Source organism: Barbus barbus (assembly GCF_936440315.1).
Source record: "Barbus barbus genome assembly, chromosome: 45".
Classification (NCBI taxonomy): Eukaryota; Metazoa; Chordata; class Actinopteri; order Cypriniformes; family Cyprinidae; genus Barbus; species Barbus barbus.
In genome coordinates this window covers 6,488,026-6,507,181 of record NC_136723.1, presented here as the reverse complement: position 1 = coordinate 6,507,181, position 19,156 = coordinate 6,488,026, and the positions used below count along the sequence as shown (strand labels likewise).

Below are 19,156 nucleotides of genomic sequence, written 5' to 3'. Positions count from 1 at the left end.
AAACCGCAATTCACAAGCGTGTATTGAACCGTGGATGTTGTACCGAACAGTTCAATATTATTTTGAGAATTGTGATATCCCTAACAAATACATATAAATGCATTTAGACGATTGCTATTAAGATGTGGAGAGACTTTCAACAAGCATAACAATTATTATTTTTTTTTTAAACCAAATCACCTACCCTGCCTTTAACCATAATGATAACTATATTAGGGTCATAACACATATTGATAATTCTGTATGTAATAATTCTGTTTATTAAGTGTGTGCTGCAGTTATGTCATCTGTCACTTTAAATGCTCAAACTATTTAAAGTTGGAGGATTCTGATTGGCTGTCAATGTTGTTCATCAGCTGAAAAAATTATTCTGACAGTGATTCCAGCAATATCGTTTTTTTTTTTTATCGTTATAGCTATTGTGTGGACTTCACTATTCTCATAGAATTATAATGATTATTGAAACTTCATCATTATAGCTATCATCCTTGAGGTCAACGTGCTTAAAGGTAGCATCATCGACAATGCAATCCCAGAATGCTTTGCAACATCTTCCGAAAAACAAATCAATCAAAATTCTCTCGTAGCACACGGAAACAGATCTGAATACACTGAGAAGCAACTGTGTTGTTTTTAAATCTGAAGTGTCCACTTTTTGTGTTTTGTTGTGCACTTCCTCACCTCCACCATATTGCAGTCTGAACAGGTGAAATTGTAGGGCTGTTTAAAATCAAGAACTGGAAGTGAATGGAGTAATCGTGACCGATTCACCCGTTTTCTCCTCTGCTCTGTGAACAGCAGAAAACAGATGAAAAAAGAACGGTAAATCTAATATCATACTGCAGTCATTCATTACGAAGTGTCTAAGAGCTGTAATTAAGAAAGAGATGAAGAGATGCAGGAAAGAACAGAGGAATTAATTAATATATTCTGAGGCAGTTTGCTTTATGAATTTAATTACATTTAATTTACAGTATAACCGTCACATATTATTGATGTGATTTAAATTAGTCAAATATCGTATTTTTTGTTTGCTTTTCTTTTTTTTTTGTACTGTTCTTTTTATATTAAAGAAATTCTTTTATTGTATTTTTTATTTTATTTTTGTTCTTTAATGTTAATAAGTTTTACTGCATCGCACATTTTGTAATTCGTTTATAATTTAGGTGATTTTTTTTTTGTGTGCATTAGAATCTAATGGGCCATTTTGTAGTTGTACCTTGACTCTCATGTAAATGCTTATTTTACATGTGAAACTGACAACAACCAAGACATGGAGATATGACCAGTTAGTAACCCCCACTGTTAGATGCTGTACCCTGAGCAAAATATCTCTCTCTCTATTGACTATTATATCATAGTATTATATTATAGTAACTCTTTACCAGTACCTGATGCTCTTAAAAGCATGAGATTTTGTTTTTATCCCTGTCTGCTGACTTTTTTCCAGATTGACTTTTATCTCAGAATGAGTGGTTTTTGCGCCTTTGTATCAAATAAAGGGCTTTTTTGACTCCGAGTTCTGAAAGTAGTTCTGAAAGAAAGGGAAATGAGATTTTCATTATATGAGCCCTTTAAAACACTTGTGCTTTGCTCATCACGACAGTGTGTCCTTGGTCTGTGTCCATCAGTCTTTTTCCTCTTATGTCCAGATGAAAGCTAGATGAAAGAGGGAGCAGCTTTGTGAAATCTCCCTCTTTATCCTCATCTCCTGCACTGTACTCTTCATGGTTTAGGAGAGGGCCGTGGCTCCTGTCAGCTCTGCTCCGTCACATCCTAATGAGAACAGCAGGGTTTCTAATGAACACTAGCAACTATCAGCTCCTCGGCTTCTCCGTCTAATCTCCAGGTCATTTTTCCAAATGTTCGCTCTCAAGAGGTTCACACAGCGCACCTTAAAATCCAGTGAGAATCAGCTGCTCGCTTTGTTCACTTACCTTAAATGTCGTCATGTCTTCTTAGAGGAATATTCCGGGTTCAATGCAGGGTTATGGTGACTTTTGTAGTATTTAAAAGCAGAAATGTGAAGCTGATTTTATAAAAGCACTTACAGTAGTTTAATTCGGATAAAAATTCAATATTTCCCATTAATTTTATAGGTGTTTTGTCATGAAAAAATAAAATAAAATACAGCTTTGAATATTAAAATGCAATAGATGAAATGCAAAAAATTGCAAAACCTAAATCACTTAAATTATGAATAAATTATTTGTGATGCAAAAACACTTGATTAACATTATACGCAGACTTTAAAGCAGATTTAGTTTATCATCACTGAGATAGAATAGTTTTCTTATTTTGAATTAGTTTTTATATTGCCCATTTTCATGTGAATTGTTTTTCTTTTTTTTGTTGTTTTTGTTTTTTATATATCTATGGGTCAAAGACAAGACGTCCCATTTTGGGGTTTGCCTCAAATTAAATTTACAAAAGTGATTTTATATACACAAAATGCATATTAAATGCAAGTAAAGTGTCTACTTTAAAGTTTCAAATAACTTTTGTGAAAATAAAATGTCAAAATATGGGTGAAATAATGTTCCATTGTCAGAGTGTAACAGAAATATTTATGTAAAAATGAAACGGCGTACTTATTTATATATTTTAATAAGTACAGGTCAGAATAAGTGATTATACTAAATTGTATTCTATTTTAAACATTTTAAATATTTTGTTGACATAGGTAAAACCTAGTGGTTTGAAGGATTATAGCAAAAGTTGGTGAAGAATTAAAATTACATTTTGTTGTTGCTGGCTTAAATAGAGTCTTTTAATGTGATTTAATTATTCTGGTTCTTTATAGCTGACAAGATTGTTTAAGTGGGTTTCTTCTGTAAATCATGGTACAAATTTATGGTAGTCATTTTTTTTTTTCCTAATAAAATTAAACAGGACACATTCTAATTTGCAGGGGAAAATAATTTTTTTAGAAATTTTGCCTTGGCGGCTACCTACGTTTTTAAAACTTTGAGTTATCATTTACTTTTTTCTTTAATAAACTATAATAGGCATTTCCATTGTAAGTTCCTCACTGGAACCCAGATTTTTGCTTTAACTTTTGTGGTAAGGTTTACCTGTGATTTAAGCTTAAATTAACAACAACAACAAAAGCACTCTAAACTCTGGTTCAATGCAAGTTATGTATTTTCTGAAATTATGTGGATTAATTCTGTTGGTAATACAATATGAAATATGCAGATTGATGTCATAGGGAACTACGGAGTGGAACGAAACTCGGCCCATAGATGAAATGCTAGAACATGAGTCTGAGTAATGCTGTCCCGTCTGACTTGCCATTCTGTATTGCAGTGATTTTACTGCTGGCCTTCTCGATATTTTTGCCAGAATTACAACATTATGCTGAAAACTATGCTTTCCTCCCTCAAAATGTGATTTACTGAAGTACGACATATTCCAGTCATAGGATGTTGATTCAGGAACTTGTTCTACTAGCATAAATCAGGTGGTTTGTGATGTCTAGATGTTATTTAGGGGTGACCGTAGCCCCGCCAGCTCATAAGAAGCAGTGCATTTGGGTAGAGGTGTTATGAGCCACATTGTGTCTGAAGGACTGCGTATTGAAATGATCCCGGTGTCATACGGGAGTGAGATTTATGGAGCATTTGCAGAGCCAGCGACAGTGTGCTTATGTTGACTCCTGGAGTGTGAATATATGCTTTGCCATCATCTAGAGACGTGCTTCCAAAGCTGCGTTTCTATAACGAACTGAAGCCACAGTGTGCTTGACTGAAGGGTGATGATTAGCAGTGAACTCATGAGATGGAATCAGCAGGTGAATATTATATCAGGATGTTTTATTAGTCAAAGCAGACAGATTTTGTTGTTTCCTACAAAGAAAATTTTAATGAACCGTTCACACAATTTAAATTCATGTAATTATGTAAGCACACTTATGTCTGTTTACTCTGGAACACAAAAGAAGTTATTTATAGCAGAATGTCCAGAATGTTACAAACAGTGAAATTCAATAAAGAATTTCAAGGCACAACTTTAATTTTTGTCTGTTCCTCGTGCAAAACTTCTGTACTTTTATATATATATATATTTTTTATGTTATAGCTTGTGGTCCCCGTCCACTTTCATTGTATGGAAGAGAGCAGCTTGAACATTCTACTGAATGTCTCTTTTTGTGTTCTGCAAAAATAAGACGACATGAAGTGTTTTGTGAACTTCCCATTTAATTGAGGCTTGCTATGAAATTGCTATGAGCTTGTTTGTTTTATGCATCACATCTCCTTGTTACTGAATGCTTTCGCTCAGGTAAATAAGGCTAATAGTGATGTGACTAGTGTAGTGGTTTCATCCATTTCTGGTCTCTCCCTCTCTCTGGCAAAACTGGGATTTATTAAATTGACATCAATATATATATATATAGCATTTAGTTTTTACTTCTGTAATACTACGTATTTGGGGTTGTTAAGATTTCTTTTTTTTTATGTTTTTTGAAAGATGTTTTTGAAAGACATCTCTAAGGCTGCAAGTATATGATAAAAAAATAAATACAGTAAAAAATTGTTATTGTGAATTATTACAATTTTAAATAACCGTTTAATTTTTTTTATATATTTTAAAATGCAATTTATTCATGTGAAAATTAATAAGCGTCAGGCTGAAGAAAATGCCTCTGCACTCTGGGACAGGAGAGATGTCAGTAAATAAATAGGAAAGCAAAGTAAAAGCAGCTTATTTAAAAAAGCAGCAATTTAATTTACAAGTAATGCGTTACCCCCAACACTATATATATATGTGTGTGTGTGTGTGTGTATATATATATATATATATATATATATATATATGTATATATGTGTGTGTGTGTGTGTGTGTGTGTTTAAAAGGAATATATTTAAAAAATATTCTGTAGTTGAATATTAATTTCTTCATTTGAATGTAACCTCACACAAATATTTCTTTCAGGAGACATTAGTAAATGTTATGCACGTCATGATTTTCTGAGCGTTTTGGTTGAGCGCCTCGCTCTATTTCTCATCATTTGTGCTCTGTGGTGAAAAGTGATTTCATTAAGACTATATCTGATCCTTGCTTAACTGACACAGCTAAAGGAGAGGCAGAGAATGCCTAATTAGATTCACACATATACACACACACTGTATAATTAGAGTGGTTGTTGGCCTCTGTGCTTCAGTGAACAGAGTGATGTTTGAGTGGGTGGAGGGGAGGAGTCTTCCCTTAATCACGTCAAGGCTGTCCACACACACACACACACACACACACACACACACACACATGTCTGCACACACAAAAGATGCCCTCCTTCAAAAGGCATTCCATTCCATTCGTGGCATTCCACCTTCATCATTTCTATCCTCATACATCACATCTCTCTCCACCATCACCTTTCTAAACCGTTTCTTCGTCTCTTCTCTCTGCCCACACAGATATCGTGTTCCTCTCTGTGGCTGTTGCTGCAGGATAACAGCACTGTTACATACATGTAGCATGAAGCCCAACACACACGCTTGTTCTTGAGGCCTCCTTCTGCTTTTGCTAACACACACGCTAATGCAAAACAGGCCAAGCTGTTCCTGTCACCCCAAATGATGCAGCTAAAACCAGTCCATCACACCAATCCACGCGCGCACACACACACACACACACACACACACACATACGCAAAGACGCAGGGAAAGCGCAGGTCAGACGAGGGCTGCAGGTCCAAAATAGAAAGATCTTATGGAGAGGAGCAGTGGTGGAGAGAGAGAATAGGAAGAAGAGACTGACCTGAGGAAATGGAGTGAGTGTAATGGTGACACAAAGCCATGTTCCTGCATTCCATAAAGAAAATATAATAATAACTAAGGCTCTTAAATTAATTTGTTGCTTAAAGTTTGCTTTTCTCTACAGTAAGGGCACTTGGTTTAATTTTTTTTTCATATCATGCAGTGACGTATAATACGGTGTGTGTGTGTGTGTGTGTTTGTATGTACAGTACCCTCCAAAAGTATTGGAACAGTGAAGACAAAATTGCTCTTTTTGTGTGTTGACAGCCGTGAGCTGCTGCAGGAAGTGCTGGACTCCGACCTCAACAACGATGCATTTCCCTTCTCCACACACAAGATAGTGAGTGCCGCTGGATACAAGGTAACGCTCTCTATTTCTTTGTGCAATTCCAGCTCTATCAGACTCTCTCAGACTCATTTGCTTATGCTCTAATTAGTGGTGCTCGCTTCAGCAAAGCATCACTATTATTATTCATCAAGTTTTGCTATTTGTCCAGCCAAAAATTCAGCTCATAACTCACCCCACATCATGTGTCATAGACATGAAAGACCGTTCAAATCATGCCTCTTATTGAGGAGATGTGTGCTGATTTATGCATATGCGCAGTGATGCTGTATATTGCAACTATAATTTGTAACTATAGCTGAATTACAGTTGATATTTGCAACTGTAATTTTCATTCATTCCTTCATTTTTCCACTGCTCAAAATGTCTGTCAGTCTAATTGACACTTTCTGCATGTGCTGTATGTGTTTGTTTCTTTGTGTGTGTGTGCATCAGACAGATGGTCTACTTCCACTCTTGTGACAAACATAGACGCTCAGCTCTATTGGCTGATGGCTGATGTCATCCTCTTTTATCCCTGCTCACTCCATCACTTTCTTTCTCTCTCACACCTTGGAAGCTGGTCATTTATAACTGTGTATATCAAGAAAAGCAAAGAAGCAAAAAGTTTGTAGTTTATGCAGTTAATAGAATCATTATACTACATTTGTTATTTATGCATACAATAGACATTACATTGCAGTAGATTAATTTTCTTTGTAGATGCTTCATAACCAAAGACTTACACCCGACTAGCCAGGTGGTGAATTTTAACAACATAATGAAAACCTAATCAAGGAATATGGACATTGAGCTTGTGGTCAGTCAGTGCATGGATATGAAAAAGAAAGATGTTTTTCTTTTTCATATTCACACCACTAAAAACATCTCTAAATCATCATATAGTACATGATTTTTCAATAGCTTCATAATGACAGATAAATGTAAATATATTTTTTATGATTATTTCTAAACAATAAAAATGTATCTTTAAAAAGTGCAGTACTGTTCAAAAGTTTAAGGACATCAGATTTTTAAAAATGCATTTATTCCATCACAAATACAGTAAAATAGGAATATTGTGAACTGTTATTAACATTTTAAAAAATCATCAATCATCAATTAAAATAACTGTTTATTTTGGAATATATTGTAAAATGTAATTTATTCCTGTGATCAAAGCTGAATTTTCAGCATCATTACTCCATTCTTCAGTGTCACATGATCCTTCAGAAATCATTCTAATATGCTGATTTGCTTCTCAAGAAACATTTATGATTATTATTATTACTATCAATGTTGAAAACATTTTTTTCAGGATTCTTTGATGAATGGAAAGTTCAAAAGAACAATTTATTTAAAATATAAATCATTTGTAACATTACAGACACTTTTGATCAATCCAGTGCATCCTTGCTGAATAAAACTATATAAAAAAAAATCTGGTTAAATGCATTTATGGTGACATTTAGAAGAGGGTAAATCTGAAATCAGGGATATGCACATGCATTGTCCTACTTCTGTTTGTTTTAATCTAAACTTGAGTATCCTTCAAACTTTTTATATCCTGAAACTTGCAAACAACAAATCCAGTGGCTCTTACTGAAAGAGCTGCTGGTAACACAGCAACTTCACCCCTGCCGAGCTGATAAAGACCTGTGCACTCTGACTCCCAGATACTGCATAAAGCCAGCCAATCAGATTGGAATCGATTTTTTGCCAGCTTTGCGTCAAGCGACCTGTGAACGGCCTGCAAATGGGTTATCTGAGGCTAAGACTAGTGGATTGTGGGTAACAGGGTCTCAAGCTGTTTAAACAGTGCCTTGAATTAGACAACAATGGCTAGAAAGGCTTACTGTATCTCCCTGCTGGTTACAGTGGAGAGCGCAGTGCTTGTTGCTGGCTGATAATGGTGTCCTTCACATGATCTCAGCCCTGCCAGATTGATTTCAGCCCCTCAGGCCACTTCTCTCTGCTCACTGCAAACGCACAGTAGACTCGGCTGCGTCTGTTCTGGAGAGCGGCCAGCTTATTATCTAAGTGACTGTTGTGTGCTGTGCTGTTTAGGGCTGTGGATTCTTCCCGTTTGGCCCGCTGCTGTATCTTGATCCCAGGTTGGGTGTAATTGTGTGTTCAGTAGGAGCTATAGGCAGGTTCTTCAGCTCGGTTTAATGAACAGTTGAACTAAAGTTTGGTGAAGGCCGGACCGATGGATTCCAGGACGAACGTCTACTGAAACTGCTCACCCCATCTCTTGTACCGGAATTACAAATTTTTTCACCAAAATTGGCTCAGATCATCTTTAGACAATGCTGGCAAAAAGTTATCAAAAGATTTCCAATAGACCAAACCGTTCTCAGAAAGCGCAACACTTCCTCACCAGCTGCCCTAACTATGAAGAAATTAGAAAGATATTTTATCCCAAATTTGAAACACTTTGCCCTGACTTCAAAATGTTAAACAAGAAAACACAACTTCAATATTTATTAGGTGAAAAACAAGATTGTATCTTACTAGCAGCAAGATACATTGACGCCTGTCACAAAAAGAGGGAGGAGTCAACAAATCAGTTATGCGCCCACAAACACACTAAATTAAATTGTTCATAGAATTCTAGAATTGATTTGTTCTATTTTGCTTAATTATATATATATATATATATATTTTTTTAAAATACATATTTGTTCTATATTTAATGTAAACACTATGCTTTGGCAATACATTGTAACAATTGTCATGCCAATAAAGCACATATTGAATTGAATTGATAGCTCCTTAGCTCTTCATTTTACCTCTGTTGTGCTTGGCCCCTTAATTGCTGCTTGCAGCTAAATTTTTTTATTGTTTTTGCAATAATAAACAGCTGACAGTAAATTATCCCACTTATTACATGATGACTCATAAAATAAAGATGCAAGGATGTTAAATATTTAAACCGATTTTTTTTATCTTTCTTATAGATTTGCTCAAAGTTTTCACTAAGAAAAGAGTCCATTACAACATAGAAAACAAACCAAAAAAAAGTATTCCAGAGAGCCGTGTAATGAAACAAACTACAGTACACTCGTGTACAGACATTCTTTCTTATTCATAACAAATGGATGCAGTTTCTGTTCTTCATAAAGTTGTCCTTTCTCTTTTTTTATTGATTTTGTGTGTTTATAGGTGAGGGCCATGCGTCTATCGTTCGTGGGTGAGATGGGCTGGGAGCTTCACATCCCTAAAGAGTCCTGTCTGCCCGTCTATCATGCCATCATGGCCACAGGGGCCAAATATGGCATCTGCAATGCCGGCTACAGGGCCATTGACTCCTTGAGCATTGAGAAAGGTATGGGTTAATGTTATTACTATCACTGTATTTCACTATTGGTATTATTTTTCTTGGGCTAACCGCTCTTTCAACCACACAAACACTCTGTAATGCCTTGGCAATCACCCAAGATTGTGCGACATTTTGTGCAGGATCACTTACAGTACATTTTCTTCTGAAAGCATAAAAATGTAGTTCAGTAGTCAAAGAAGACATTTCCACATCTCCTCATGCATTATGAGTGTTGGCGATCTGTTTCTTGAGGTGCTGTTGTAAAAGCGTGCTTTTAGTGTGTCAAGATCAGTTGATTTACTGTGGGATTGTTTTGATGAACCGTGTTTGGGCCACTAGAGTTTCACTCAACAGATCTTGATTGATCTGAGATACATTTTCTATTCACACTGCAAGCATAAAGCATCATTGTATCACTCTCCAGTAGAGTCACATATATAATTAATTCTTAATGCTGCTTTCAGCCTTAAACTGCAGTTTTTCTGCAGCAGCACTGGTCAAGCATACAGTCAATGCACACAGGTGGAGATAATAGTTCAGATGTACTGTAGGTTGGTAGGCGTCCCTAATGCATTAAGCTCTGGAAGCTAAAGCAGCAGACAGTAGGGCACAATAAAAACTCATTGCTCCAGCTGAGCACTTCAGCACTTCCACTGCACTCTTGAGACTCAACTGAGCGTCACTGTTTGTTCACTATGTAGGTCATATCTGCTAGACTGTGTGCTCCTGGTTGAAATACTCTACCTGAGTGGAAGACGAAGAAATAAGTCCATCTCTGTTTATGTGAATGCATCAGCATTCTAGTAATAATGGATGTGTGATTTCATGTTTAGTGTGTTTCTGTATTTGGTTCAATGACGTGATGCTCTTTGGATCTATTAATTATTTAAAAGTATTTCAAAATGCAATTTATATAGACAGTGACATGAATGCTCTTTTTATGATGAACATGTTTTTATTTTCTAAATTAAAATAAATTTTGATACCTTTTGTGGGGTCTTAAGTTTAAAATGTTAAGATTATAAGAGATTGTAACAAAAAAAAAGTAATGTTAAAAGCTGAAACTCTTTAATTATTATTATTATTATTAGAACTGATTTTTGTTTGTTTCTTTACAAAATTACTATTTCCTTTGAAATAAAGCTTATACAGTAAAAACAACATTACATATTGTGTAATATTAATACTATTTAAATGAACTATTTTCTGTTGTAGTATATTTTAAAATGTATTTTATTCATGAGATGCAAAGCATAATTTTTACCATCATTACTCCAGTCTTCAGTGTCGCACGATCCTTCAGAAATCATTCTAATATGCTAATATATCCTATAATTGGCAGAGATGAAATTGTGGAAACTATAATAATTTTAAGTATTCTGTGATTTAATAGAAACAACCCAAAAATATATATATTTTTTTCTCTCTGACACTTTTGACTAATTTGATGCATCCTTGCTAAATAAAAGTATTAATTTCTTTAGAAAAAAATCTCACTGTCTAACTGTCATTCTGTTTAAAACATTTTTAAAATTATTAAATGAAAGCTTTCATTGACAATTGTAATTTAAAACTCAGGTTACAGGCATTGGCACGCAGATCTGCGTCCTGATGACACTCCACTAGAGGCGGGTCTTGCATTCACCTGTAAGATTAAGACCTCCATTCCCTTCATGGGGCGACAGGCGCTGGAGACCCAAAAGACTGAGGGCCTGCGCAGACGAATCGTCTGCTTCACAGTTGATGAGTGAGTCCCAGCAGACCAAAGAAGACATTTCTCTGTTATGAATGTAGACACAATAAAAGGCAGGAATATAAAGGTGGTTGATTAACAGGATGATTTAATTTTTTCTGTTTTCTTTAAAAAGAATAAACAAGAGGTGAAAAGTAAGCGGTTTGGCAGATTTACTCCTGAATATGATTTTAGGGGTTAAAGTGATAGTTCGGCCAAAAATGAAAATCTGCTGACAATTTACTCACTTTCAGGTTTGTAATGAGTTAGTTTCTTCATCAGATTTGGAGAAATGTAGCATTATATCATTTGCTCACCATTAGATCCTCTGTAGTGAATGGGTGAGTCCAAACAACTGATTAAAAACATCACAATAATCCACACCACTCTGGTCAATCAATTAATGACTTAAGTTAAAAACGTGTGTTTGTAAGCAACTTGATTCTGGTTAAAATAAGAGTCCTTTATCCATAATATTGCTTTCTACTGCGGAAAAGTAGTCTTATCTGAATCTGGTGAAAAATAGGCATGCATCCCCCATTTTCACCGGAGAAGCGTTATTATGGATTATGAAATAGTATTCTAGCCAAAAGCAATAGTTTGAAGTTTAAAACACCTTGATGGATTTGTTTCTTACAAACACGCAGCTTTTCACTTCAAAAGATGTTAATTGATGGACTGGAGTGGAGCGGATCACTGTGAAGAAACAAACTCGTCCACATCCTGGATGGCCTGAGGGGGAGTATATTTTCAGCAAATTTTCTTTTTTGGGGGGAACTACTCCTTTAAAATTCAAAGCTCAGCATCAGAGTAATATTTTGGTCATCACTGGTTTGTAGCCTCGGGTATTTGGCAAGTTTTTTGACATTTATTTACAAACCATCTGACTTAAAAGTGAATAATTGCTGTAATTCCGAACTAATGATATTATGACATCATCATACATTTGACTGAGATTTTTCAAGGAGACATCTGAGCTTGACCAACACTTTTCACTGTTCATGTCCACTTAGAGCTTCATTGTGTCCTGCCGTTAACATTAGTCAGTACTATTACAGCAGTCCAATGCCCAGACAACTTCATCAAACAGTTTATAGAAACTGAATTCCTAACAAATTTGGATTCAGTCATCTTAAAACCTTTCAGAAGTTTTTTCAGATGTTTCAGAAGCAAACAGCCAGATCTGGATGTGGCCTTAAGGATCTGTCATAAATGCCATGCAGTTTTTCTGGACCAGTGTTCGATATTATTTAGGTTTTCAATTGAGTAGCTCTGATGTGTTGTTTGTCCTTCCTGCAGGAAAGTGCCAATGTTTGGTCTGGAAGCTATTTTCCGCAACGGCGTTCCTGTGGGCCACCTGCGGCGCTCCGAATTTGGATTTGCCATTGACAAGACCATTGGCTATGGTTATATTCGCAACCCAGACGGTGGAGTGGTGAGTACCGTACAACAGCTGTCTGCTTAAAACTAGTCGGCTGTTTATCTAGACAGCATTTAAAGCTGCAAGGTGCTCTGCCAAAACTTTTATACAGACTTCTGTATTTCTGCTCATGTTGATTCCAAATCAGACTATTATGAGCATCCATTTTGGCCTTAAAATCAGCTTCCTTTGTAGGCAGTAGAAAGTAAGGCAGATATTCAGTAATTGTGTTTGGGTTTAACAACTGTTTTCTGTTTTACTCACAAGGTCAGATCAGAGATGAGAATGGGTCACTTTTTATCATCATGATATTTTCAGTATAATTGCATTTTGGCAAGTACTTTTAACAGTTAATTTAACAGGCCTGTAAAGAGCGATGATTAGATGAAGGATACTGTGTGTCGTCGTACACATACTGCTGTTATTGTGAAGTGCTCATTTGCATTTCTTCAGTTTAATACTTACTGTCCTGAAATGAAAGGTTGGGGTTGAGTACTGCTAAACCTTATATCATCATATGATCAGTGTGAATAACAAACATTTTTTCATTGAAATTCTTCCAAAAACGAACAGTGTATGTAATGAGCAACCTTTATCATAAATAACCATGAAACATAAAAGTATTAAATAATAATTTGTCACATCGGTTTGTCAAGGTCAAGCGTCTAGTTCTCTTGTCCATGTATAAAATTTGATATATATTCTTTGGTGGAAATTCAATGGAAAAAAATATTTACAGGTACTGTATACTTTCTATATATTTTATAATGATACTTATTATTATTTTAATAATTTTATCATTTATTGGAATTATTTTTATTATTTGGTGGAAATACACTAAAAAATATAATCATTTAAAATAAACTAATTAATTTATTAAACGGTTACATTTTATTTTAAGGTGACCTTGTTACAGTGTAATTATACATTTAAGTAATATTAATTAACTACATGTACTTACTATATGGTTAGGGTTAGAATTAGGGTTTGGCTTAGGGTTACTTGCATGTAATTATGCATTATTCATTGTTATTACAATAGTAAGTACATGTAAGCTGTGTAACAAGGACACCTTAAAATAAAGTGTTACCTATTCAACTATGAAAATTCCAAGTATGAAGTATATAAAATACAGTGTGTGCATATATATGTGTGTGTGTGTATAGTTAATTATTTGGTATAAAATGTATAATATATAATCATTATATATTAAAAGGGTTTAGAGGTTTTCATGTAAATTAGTGCTTTTGTGTGTTGGTTTGGAGGTAAGGAAAGCTGTGTGTGTTATTGCACACAGTGGTGGCTCTGAAGTCCCTGTACTGTGAGTATGACATGATACAGGGGGATGTGTACTTGATGCTAACTGACAGAGAGCTAGATGAGGAGGGACAGATGGGGAGGTAGAACTGAGACGTCTTCATTCCACGCACGGACGGCAGTGCTGTTGAACAGGGTCGAGCGCTGATCTGATCAGACCTTTACACTCTCTGCTCACTGCATTACACACCACAGACACATCACTGGACATAATGTCAGAGAACTGTTATTCACGGCCGAGAGACTTCCTGCATAAGACTTCTCATAGTTTCTTCATAGTTAAAATTTTAAGTTTCCAAACCCATGTGACTTTCCTTCTACCGTGTGAAAAATGGTCGTTCCATTCTATGCATTAACAGTGAGTAGGGAGTGTTCAAGCTACTAAAGGACAATATTTTTAGTGAAATAACATCTGAAACTTTACCAGGGCTTCAAATTGTGACTAAAATGGTTGTGAATGTTGTAAAAAACGTTTTTACTTAAAATGTAGCCCACTAGCATTTTGTCAGATATCATCTAATCTCAACCACACACCAGTGTTTTACTACAGTCAACAACGAACACTGCCCAGTCATAATGTCCAATTCAAGAACATGCGTATCAATCTCAGTCTGTTCTTTTCAATAAGTCCAGTATGTCAAAAAGATTCACAGAACAGATACAAACTTGTTTGTGAATTAGCCGTTTGAATCAGACTTGCTCAGTCAGTGAATTATTCAGAGCCATTTGTACTGTGGCTGCCGTCGCATCATCCAAGTGGATGCTGCACACTGGTGGTGGTTGAGCAGAGACCCCCTCCTCATGATTGTAAAGCGCTTTGGGTGTACGGCAATACACAATAAATGCGCTATATAAATGCATCATTCATTCATTCATTCATTCATTCATTGCTGACTCCCAGACTGAACCAGGAGTCATTTTTCAATAGTGTCCAATTATAACAAGAAAGAACTATGATCCCACGAAGCATTGCATATGACATATTTGAATTAATGAATGGAGAAATAAAAATATTTTTTATATTTATAAACAGTGTTGGTGGTAACGCATTACAAGTAAAACGAGTTACGTAATCAGATTACTTTTTTAATCTTTTTTACTAAATTTACAGGAAAATATCGGTTACTTTTTCAAAAAAGTAACGGCAGTTACTTTTTTCCCATTTATTGACTGACTGTTCTCCTGTCCTCATGTTGGGAGAAATCGGAAGTACAGAGGTGTTGTGTGAGCTGTGAACATAGTTACTGTAGTTCTAGACTAAATGTGAATGTGCATTAATTCATCTAAAAAAAAAAAAACAGATTTAGTGTTCATCAAAATGAATTCCAACTGAAATGCAAACTCAGAATATGACGCAAACCTGCAATAATTAAATATTTTAAACAACACAAATGTATCTAATCCCGTTTTATTAACCGATATCTTTGCTGCTGACCTTTGATGATCCAGTTCAACCATACTAATAAGCAAAAATGACTTTAGATAAACTAACAATTGTGCTTCATTGTTTTTTTTATTGCTGAAGAGTGTTGAACCTTCTTCTCCTGAGTTCTACTTTACAGACGAGAATTTACTCTTCCTTCAGCCTGAGGTTTATTCATTACACTTTTTGGTGTGAAAGGGCTTTTACATTTGCTATAAATATAACTTCTTATATTAAAAACAATCAAGCCCTGCTCATATTTAAAAAGTAACGTGAAAGTAACGTAACTCATTACTTTTCAGAAAAAGTAACTAAGTAACGTAATTAGTTACTTTTTTAGGGAGTAACGCAATATTGTAATACATTACTTTTAAAAGTAACTTTCCCCAACACCGTTTATAAATTTTTTCTTTTATATTAAATTAATTATTATAATAACCTACTAAACCATCTTTTAATAAGCATTTAGGCGTGTTATAGCCTATATTCCGTGCTCAAGCTTGCCGCAAAGCACCGGCAAAAGTAATAATTATGAATGCATCGGGGAAAAAGAAGACATTTTAATTATTTATTACTAAACTAGTGCTTTCTCAATCAGTGTCGGCTGCAAACACCGGCGCTGACTCCATCTCCACAGTAATGGATGTGCCTTTAATATAGAAATGCACCTTTTTATAAATAAGTTTTTTTTTTTTTTTTTTTCTGTTTTTTTTTTTATTGTTTCATTTAATATTAGACATTTCAAGCTTTCTATAGATTTATTTCTTATGTCTGTGAGTCGGTTCATTGTTGTGACGTGCTCCATTCACGGAGACTGTATGAGAGACGGCAGAAAGCACATCCAAAAATTACTTATAATTAAAAAATAATTATAATTGCACAGGTGCCCCCCATGTAATACAGTAAACGCAATAATACTCCTGCACTCCTCATAAACACTTGAAATGCACCTATATAGCAATTTTATTATTAATATTAAAATAATAATAATAATGTTTTGGTCATATTTACTATTAATTGCCCAGCTCCCCCTGTCATTGATCTAGCACCCCCTCAGCACCTGTGTTCAAAATTCTCTGGTGCCGCCCCTGTCTTCATTTATTATTTATTTAATTGATCTTAATTGCGAATCATAAAAGTTGAGGTTGTCAAGATATTTCAGGACATAGTACCAAATAAAAAAAGGTTTTGCTGTAAAAGGAACAGGTAAATATCTAAATGTAAATCAGTAAATAGTTTCTGTTATTATCAGTTATTCATTATTATGTGTAATTGTGATGTTCTATCAAAACATCTACAATAATGTCTGAAATTATTACAGAGTGTGTGATCTACTATTTTAATTGTATATTTGTAACAACTAGATGATTTGTATTAACAAGCACCCCACCCCCTTAGTGCCCCCTTTTTTGATTTGGGCCACTGCCCCTCAAAATGTTTGTGCACTGGACCAGAGTATGTGGAGCTCAAGACACTGTTATCATTAATGCCGTATAGAGATCCTGTATTAATTGCATGAGCAAATAATATGTTTCATCTGTACATAGAACCATTGCACAGCAGTTTTCGCTTTAGTTAGTGTAGCCACTTACTGCTTAATTCTTAGTAGCAATCAGTGGTTATCTACCAATGTGTCCATTAAGACTGCAATGTGCCCACTTGAAGAGGTCAGGCTAGTTTTCCAGCCACTGCGTCTTGATCTGGACTCCACAGGGTAATGCCTGCAGCTCGCTCAGATGTAATTAAAAAGAGATGCAACCCCTGACCGAGAGAGCAGCAGGGGCACAGAGAGAAAGAGAGGGAAGTGAGAGCAGAGCTCATTTCAATCGCATGGTTTGACACTGTGATATGAATGAAAAAATAAATAGTCGTAGATTAAAAGCTTTTTAATTTTAATCATAAATCCATCTTAAACTTGAATTTGTCCGTGTTCAATTCTCCCCCAGGTGAGCCCAGATTTCGTCCGCAGCGGTGAATTCACTCTGGAGAGGATGGGCGTCACATACAAGGCTGCGGCTCACCTGAAATCTCCCTTTGACCCCGAGAACAAGCGCGTTAAGGGCATCTACGGCTGAACAAAGCCAGAATGTAACTGATCCAGACTGATTGAGTGTAACTGAGGTAAATGTTTACAGGCCTTTATCCAACACATCAGCATTCCAGACAAAACTAAATACTCTTCTGTATTCATAGTCACTGTCTTAAAGGGATGATTCGCCATAAAGGAGCATACAAGAACAAAAAACTAATGTGAATTTAACCCAGTTATACAGTGTAACAATGTTCAACATCTTCCTGTGCCTTAAATTTCAGAAAGTAATCATTCATGTTTTTCCCGAAAATAACATTTTAGTGAGTAATCCTGAGCCCGTCTACTTTTTTGTACTAGTTTGAATATTTGTGAGTGCTTTCATGGAATAGCTGTGCATTGAAGATGTTAGTCTTGGTTAAATGTAAAATAAAATTGATTTAAAAAAAATAATGTAATGGTTTAATTACTGTAACTTTTTGTCAAATATAAATCTGTGGAATTAAATAAGATGCCTGTAGTGTTTTTTTATTCAACACATGATGTGAAAGTGTTTTGTGTACTGGTTACAAATCATCTTGTGTGCTGTATTTTGCATGATTGCTGCATGTTGGGCCATCAGTTCATCCATATGTACTGTAACTGTTAAATTAACATTTTACTGGATTTTAACTAGTAAACTAAATTAAATTTCCTCATTGCTAGTAATAGTAATTCTTTCTAAAGTCTGGCATTTAAGCTGTCGGCTGTTTAACTTAATTTGTTGTTTAAATGGAAACTTTGACTTTGCAAAAACGTATGAAGATTAAAACCCAGTTTTGTCATATTGTGAACTCTGCAGCTGGCATATTGTTTATGATTCTTTATAGGAGGACATAAACTGGAATTCTAAAGTTTGGGTCAAGTAAGATCATTTTTTTTTTTATAGAAATTAATTATTTTAATTAGCAAGAATGTATTAAATTGACAAATTATAGTAAAGCTGTTTATGATAGTACAAAATATTTCTATTACAGATAAATGCTGTCCTTTTTTTACGGTCTGTTTATCCAAAAAAAAAAAAAAAAAGTATCACGGTTTACAGAAAAATATGAAGCAGCACAACTGTTTTCAACACTGGTAATAATAAATGTTTCTTGAGCAGCAAATAAGCATATTAGAATGATTTCTGAAGGATCATGTGATGCTGAAATTCAGCTTTGCATCACAGGAATAAATTACTTTTTAAAATATATTACAATAGAAAACTGTTATTTTAAATTGTAATAATATTTTACAATTTTTACAGCATTTGTGATTAAATAAATGCAGCCTTGGTGAGCAGAAGAGACTTTAATAATGATTAATAATAATAATGTCATAATGTTTAAAAAAAAAATAATAATCTTACCGAACCCAAACTTTGAAATTGGATGCACACTACATAATTTGTCAAATTTAGTAGCTCAAGTGTACAGCGTAATGCTTTGGGAAAATATCCCACAATGCATTGCACTCAAATTTCCAGTGTGGAGGAAGAACAGTAGGCTAAATAATGCCACAAACAAAAAAAATTCAAAATATGTATTTAAAATGGTCATTTTTATTTCTAAGATGTAAATGGATGATAATCGTGGAAGAAAGAATTAAATGAGGTCATATGACAATTTAGCATGCTATACTGTTTGAAATGTTTATCATTGCTTACTATTTTGCTTACTATTTTTTTTAAAAGTAGATGGTTTTCATTGTGTACGGCACAATCATGTAGTGCAACTTTATCCATAAAAATGCTGTTTCTATTTCCACTGCTGACATTATATACTGCACCTTCCCACATAAAAGTAATG

The 19,156-nt window shown here is 34.9% G+C and overlaps 1 protein-coding gene across 3 annotated transcripts in view; it reads left to right on the top strand.

Annotated features, from left to right (window-relative positions):
- Positions 1 to 18,378, top strand: part of LOC306864309 (sarcosine dehydrogenase, mitochondrial-like) — a 59,196-nt gene extending 40,818 nt beyond the window's left edge. For all 3 annotated transcript variants that reach the window (XM_079408253.1, XM_079408254.1, XM_079408255.1), the window contains exons 17-21: positions 6,027 to 6,120; positions 9,250 to 9,412; positions 10,985 to 11,153; positions 12,438 to 12,573; positions 17,245 to 18,378. In XM_079408253.1, the coding sequence (XP_079264379.1) occupies positions 6,027 to 6,120; positions 9,250 to 9,412; positions 10,985 to 11,153; positions 12,438 to 12,573; positions 17,245 to 17,373 (691 nt within the window). In that variant the 3' untranslated portion in view covers positions 17,374 to 18,378. The remainder of the gene's footprint in view (positions 1 to 6,026; positions 6,121 to 9,249; positions 9,413 to 10,984; positions 11,154 to 12,437; positions 12,574 to 17,244) is intronic.
- The last annotated feature ends 778 nt before the right edge of the window (positions 18,379 to 19,156 follow it).